Source organism: Aplysia californica, unplaced genomic scaffold (assembly GCF_000002075.1).
Source record: "Aplysia californica isolate F4 #8 unplaced genomic scaffold, AplCal3.0 scaffold01954, whole genome shotgun sequence".
Lineage (NCBI taxonomy): Eukaryota > Metazoa > Mollusca > Gastropoda > Aplysiida > Aplysiidae > Aplysia > Aplysia californica.
Window position 1 is genome coordinate 4539 of NW_004799224.1, and position 6711 is coordinate 11249.

General features: G+C 43.3%; 1 protein-coding gene across 1 annotated transcript in view; it reads left to right on the forward strand.

The window, feature by feature from the left end:
* The window catches only part of LOC101847405 (rho guanine nucleotide exchange factor 12), a gene marked incomplete at both ends in the record, with an annotated part of 14339 nt that overhangs the window by 4463 nt on the left and 3165 nt on the right, over positions 1-6711 (forward strand). The window contains 3 exon segments of the mRNA XM_013091055.1: positions 3722-3829; positions 4908-5012; positions 6127-6304. Of these exon segments, the coding sequence (XP_012946509.1) occupies positions 3722-3829; positions 4908-5012; positions 6127-6304 (391 nt within the window).

Sequence of the window (6711 nt, forward strand, 5' to 3'; positions counted from 1 at the left end):
TGGTGGGTAGTGGGTTATGGTGGGTAGTGGGTATGGTGGGTAGTGGGTTATGGTGGGTAGTGGGAAGTGGGTAATTGTTACAGTGGGTAGTGGGTATGGTGGGTAGTGGGTTACGGTGGGTAGATGGGACCACTTTGAAGACATTACGTCCTGATTCGGATGTCTGAGGATTTTGTGTGTGAGTCAAACTGAATGGCTGGGAAGTTACAACAGAGCAGTGGGGTTTCTTTGAGCAGGGGTGGGCGGAGGGGAAGACATGGGTGGTATTTTAAAACTATTTTTTAAAGGCTTGAGGTAGGTCAATTTTTGTAGCGGTTGAGAAATAGGCTGTCAACCCATGGGATGTACGGATACTCCCATAGACATCACTTTGGTTCATTTCAACATGCAGGTTTGGGGGCGGGTGGTCCTTTAGTTCAGTTGTTGGTTTTTTCCCCCCTCTCTATCTGTGAAGGTGAATCTCCTCCCTTTTCTCCCTGCATGATGCCTGGCACAGCACACATACAGAGATGTAGAGCTTTCTCTCTCTCTCCCTCTCCCCTCCCTTTCCCTTCCCCTTCCTACTTAACAGCCAGTCCTGCTCTGCTGGTCATTATCGTGCATGAAGCTTAGCCTGTTCACACTGTCGAGCCTATCCTTCAACAGCAGTTTCTCAAGAATAAGAAAAAATGGGAAAAAAGAATCTATAATGTATTTGTGGTGGCCGAATTTTGCTATTCAAAAGGCTTTCTAATGGCTGCATCGATCGACATGCGGTTTTCACCAAAAGATTCTTTTAAATATTCTCCAGATCATGATGCCTTTCGTTTTTTCAGTTTGGAGACAGTTTTGCTGTAAAAAGCTAAATTTCTTTATTTCGCCGATCGCTTTTGTAGGGCGACGCTTCTGTCTCTGTAATTTTAGAAAATCCTGTGCGGAAGTGCTATTTTGCAAGGCGCATTTTGTTTTGAGAGTATAGGTCTAGATCTAGACCTTCTAATTTTTTGCATCTCTCAAGATTTATTGCTCCATTCCAGTAGAGTATAAATATAATAGGCCAATGACTTTATGTTGTTGTTAATGCACCGATCATTCCTTTCATCGAAAGGGGGCCCAGCTAGTATATATAATATAGGGGTAGCTAGTGGAAAGGGACATTGTAATATATGCATAGCTCGTGCACACAGATTGCGTCTCTGTTGCAACATGCCTGCAACTTGAAGGTGCGGTACGACAGTGTAAACCGGGTGTAATCCCAACCTTGTTCTCTATCTAGAGATCTCCACACGACAGGACGAGTAGAGGTTCAGTTTCTCACCTCCACGAGGACAAACTTACTTCTCTGCCTCTAACACTTGTTTGTTTTGTCTGTTCTGACTGGAGATAGTTGGAAGCTGTTTGTGTAGGACAGGGAATAGCCGCGCCGTCTCCTGCAGCTCCGATTGATGGTTAAAGAGATGCTCAGGGGAAGAATTAATCGTTGTTGTTTTTGTTTTTTTGGGGGGGGTTGTTTTTTGGGGTTTTTTTCATGTGCTCACATGTTTCAGCACATGTTAAAAAATTCAGTTCAGACTCACAATTAGTGTGCTGTTGACTGTTCTGGTACAGCCCATCTTGCTGCTTTTTTTACCCATCAGTCTATCATAAATTGTATTGATGAAATACAACAGGAGTAGATCTGATCACCTCAACTCTGCCCAGAGGACAGATAAAGTAGTGACTTTTTTCCTTTGTCTTGTTGTTTATGTCGGATTCTGCCTGTTCTGCTGTTGGGCTACCGATGTGTTGTTGTTGTTGTTGTTGTTGTTGTTGTGTTATTCTTCCTCCTGATGAAAGCTTCTCTCCTCCTGATGAAAACTTCTTCAAAAGTCGCTCAGACAACGTACGTTTTCTTGGAATTCCAAATTGTGGCACAGTGCTGCTGTTTAGTCTTGACTGCTTTCCTAATCTGGGTGGCTCTTTATGTCTGATTGCTTTTTGTAGATATGGTGTAAAGCGCATAAAGTTTACTGTCGAGCGGTGATGTGCGCTATACAGATACTATTTATTATTATTATTATTATTATTATTATTATTTTTATTATTATTATTTTTATTATTATTATTATTATTAATATTTTTAAATGGCTTCAAATGAGAGCTATTATGTGGAGGTGCTTCTCTTAAGCTCAGGAAAAAAGAACCAAAAATGAAGTTGGCGAATCGATATACAGATTGGTCAGAATGAAGTGTGTGCCACACTAACACTCTAATACTCCGCTGCCTAACGATAACCCAACGCTTTCTAACATTCTGTCAAGGAATCAAGTTTTCAGGTGTTATTTGCTTTCTTACGCTGCTTCCTAATAATTTTTCTCAATCTAACAGAATGGTTCCTACCATAATGGTTCATGCTTTGACATACAAGTTGTGACAGAAGCTGTTCTGTGTAACCTCATGTAGTACGTAATTGAAAGTTAAGATTTGTTGGGAAGCCTTCATGCCCTGTTTTCATTCTGAGTCAACGCGCAAGGGTCAGTGTTTTAATCAGTCAGACTTGACTTCAGTCCATACTAAAAAGGTTGTCAGTCAGTCATACAAAGTAAAGTTTACCACTTTTTAGAATTTTAGTCTGAATGGGGAAAGTGAAATAAAAGATTAGCAGGTTGTAGTAACATTTTTGCTTGCATTGAGTACAGTGTGTGCTCTATCTGTGTAGATTATGTGCTCTAGCTGTGTAGTGTGTGTGCTCTAGCTGTGTAATGTGTGCATCATGTGAATGGAGGAGACAAGAGAGGTCGGACGTGCTGTGCCGTCTAAAATGGGGAAATTCTGTATCTCTTTTCCTCGCTGCCGTCTGTCCACCAGAAATGGTTTGTGTTGACGACAGAGTTGCCACTGTCTGAATTGCCCGAGTGCGAGTCGAGTGTGTGCGTCTTGTTATTATTTCAGGCTTGCCAGCTAACTCAAATTCTCCGTGACTGTTCTGAGACACCTGAATAGACTTAAAGGTCTTGAACATCTAGCTCCCACTGGTAAAAGTGAAGGCAAAGGAGGCAGGGGTAGACCCAGAGCAACCTACTTAGAGAACTTAAAAAGACGGGTAACAGGTAAAGATCAGAGACAGCCATGATCGCCGATGTCTGCCCCAGAACTGACACTTGATGATGATGATGATGTTCTGGATTTAGCAATTGGGAATTCTAGAGCCGTATGATACACACCACACAAAAGCCAGTCCCAGCTGATGTAATGTAAAGTTGTTGGTTGTTACACTGGGCTATCTAATGTTAGAACGTTTGGTCTCCTTGATTTGGATTTCACAAACTTGACAAGCCAGTTATTACGTAATTACATTCTTCCCTGTCTTGATGTGTGATTTTTTTGCTTTTATTTAAGATGGCTGGGTTTTTTTTGTAGTTTGTTTGTGTATCTACTTTCCAAATGTTGGTCACTTCTCCAGTTCTCTCTCCCCCCCCGCTTTTGTTTGTTTGGATTTTTATCGTAGCTGTTTTATAGTGTTTATTTGTTTGTAACTTTTCATTTCAAATGATGGTCACTACTCTGTCCTGCCGCGCCCCCCCCCCCCCCCCCCCCCATCATGACCATGTGTGATTCCATGCTACTCTTTACTCAAAAACTAGTCGTGGTGTGTTGAACATTTTTAGTCGTGGTGTGTTGAACATTTTGTCCAAATGCTGTTATAGTTTACTGTACGCCCTCACCACAGCCACCCACTGACTCTCTCGCCGTCCCTCCCCAGGTCAACGACCCCGGCCCCTTCGCAGACATCAGCCTCCTGGAGTCCAAGCCCGCCCACATGGCCATCTTGTTGAATTACCTCATCTCCAACAGTGACCCCTCCCCTGTGGTAAGTACTGCCCGTATATACTCTATATATATATACACTCTCCAAAACCCCCCGGGGCGGTGCTACTGACTGAAGTGTCTTTAGTACTGCCCGTATATACTCTATATATATATATACACTCTCCAAAACCCCCCGGGGCGGTGCTACTGACTGAAGTGTCTTTAGGCCATTCCCAAAGGGGGGGACATTAACATGTTCTTATGCACAGTAGAATTGTAAATGGGCTGATTCATCAATGTCATGCTCATAACTGTGCCTGAACTGCATACAGGGAACTGCTGCTTTTTCTTTCCTGATCCTTACTATTGTCATTTTCCTCTACTTTTTTTGTATGTCTGTCTCTCTCTTGTGACCTGCTATTTCCGGGGTGCCTTGATAGTCGAAGCAGACCTTGTGCTGTTGAAGCTAGAGAGGTGAGCAGAGTAACCCTGATTCCCTGTACAGACTTCTCTGTTGACACCCACCCCTTGGCGCTCATATGACCTTATGCAGTTGCGAGCGCCGTAAAAACGCTACTAAAACAATCAAAAACACTCTCCAGCTGTGACCCCCTCCCCTGTGGTCAGTACAGCCCATATATACACTCACCACTCTTTCAGGTTAAAATTATTTGTTTTTTGTTTTTTTCTAAAACTTTAAGATTTGCCCTGTGATGTGTTTTACTTTTGTATACACCCTGTTGGTTGGGAATGGAAGTAGATTAGTTGGGGTGAATTTACACTTGTTCCTTCTGTCCTAGTTGCTGTTGTTTTCAAATCCCTTTAGCTGCGAGCATTTCGCTCTTGGCAGCGCAATGCCTCCCTCAAGCAACCACATTTTCCTTGTCATCTGGTCAGCGCCAGAGTAGAGCAGGCTTTGTAAGTCTGTAGGTGTGTGTAGGAGCCTGTCCTAGTAAACATCTATTGTCCTGATCTCTCCTCTTTCTTTTCTTGTTACCCTCTAGTATAACACCTCTCATCTTCAGCTCTTATAGTGACCTGGTTGTGTTGCGAGTGCTGTAAAATACTTACTAAAAATTTTAAAAAATAAAAAAAAAGCAGTAATATCCTTGATTAACTCGCTTCTTTGGTGTCGGCAGCTATTCCACATTATCTCGGACGCCTTCAGTCGGAACAGCGGCAGCGCTAAGGAACTCCGGAAGTGGGCTTATGAGATATATTCCACTTTCATCGCTCAGACCGCTGTAAGTATTTCTAGAGCCAAGACCGCTGTAAGTTTTTCTAGAGCCAGCCATGTACGGATGGGATGGTGTGTGTCTTATCATCATCATCATCATCATCATCATCATCATCATCATCATCATCATCATCATTGTTTGGAAATAATAATAATAATAATAAATTACACTTTTATTTGTCCCAGAAGGGCACTTTGTTTTACAATGGCAAACATAATTATAAATACGTACATACATAAATACATACATGCATAAATACGTACATAAATACACACTATTACACAACAGAACAGTTTACAAACAATGCCACTGTCGGTCGCCACTGTGCAGCGCCCTGTAATTTGTGCTAGGGTTGTCGTGTTTTGCTCAAGGACACACTCCAGTGACCACCCATCTGATCCCCGTGTCACCGACACTTGCTTGACATTGCTTGAGACAAAACTCACTACTCACTTAGCCACTGGAGCAGAGTAGGAGGGAAAGTCTTTTTTGAATGTCAGACAAAATAACATTAAAATGTTTTAAATTTGTTTAATAGACACAGCGCAGCGTTTCGCTTGCTGGGCTTCCTCAGGAGCAACTGAGAGAAAAACTAAATGAGCGCTGTATACTAGCTGGGAAATGGGCCAAGCAAAGGAGGGTCTTAAGATTACGTGTGGTTACAGGCTGGACGGAAGTGGCTCAGAGCAAGCCAGGCCAAGGGGCTAATTATAAAGAAATTGATGCTAGTCTTCATCATCATCATCATCACCACCACCACCACCACCACCACCACCAAAAAGCGGAATAGATAGAAAGAATCTTCATTGATTTACAGACAAAACGTTTGAATAAAAGAGACGTATATTTAAGATATGGTTCGTTAAATCGGCTCAACATTTCGTCACGTAGGCTTCCTCAGAAGATGACCCACATTTTACATGTGAGGTAACAATGACTTTGTGTGAGTACAGTTTCAGAGTCTGGGTTTTTTTTGGGGGGGGAGTCTTGAAAAGTTGGCAGTGCTGTGAACTTGGCAGTTTAGTCGTGTTGGAAGTTTGACGATTTCCCTCCCCCTTGTTGTCCTCAGTGGATGGATGTAGAAGGTTTGCAATGACAGTGACTTGTTGTATTTTCTCAGCCTCTCAGCGTGGGCGTGGAAGACAATGTGATCAGCCAAATTGACAGCATTCTAATGACCAGTGCCAACCGCACCGACAGCGAGAGCATCCTGCGCACCATGTTCCAGTCGGCGCGGCAGTCCACGCAGAACGAGATCAGCGAACAGCTGGCAGACTTCCGCAACAAGAACGAACTAGGTGGGTTCTTCTCCTCCCTACTCCCATCTGTCTCTCCCACTGTGCTCCTCCCTCCTCCTCCCATCTGTCTCTCCCTCCGTACTCCTCCCTCCTCCTCCCCATCTGTCTCTCCCTCTACTCCTCCCTCCTCCTCCCTCCTCCTCCCATCTGTCTCTCTTCTACGATTTTTAACCATCAAGGGATCTTTAACGTACACAACAGGATTACAGAACCTCCGAAATTTGAAAAAAATCTTAACTGAGAAGAAAAAGAGCTCGAACTTACCTACATGTCCATGTCATAATGACAAAACTAATCTGATCTTCCACAGTGTGTGTGTGACCCATCCCAGACAACGGTCCTTTATTGACCGTTGTACTCATCTCTCTCTCTCTCTCTCTCTCTCTCTCTCTCTCTCTCTCTCTGTC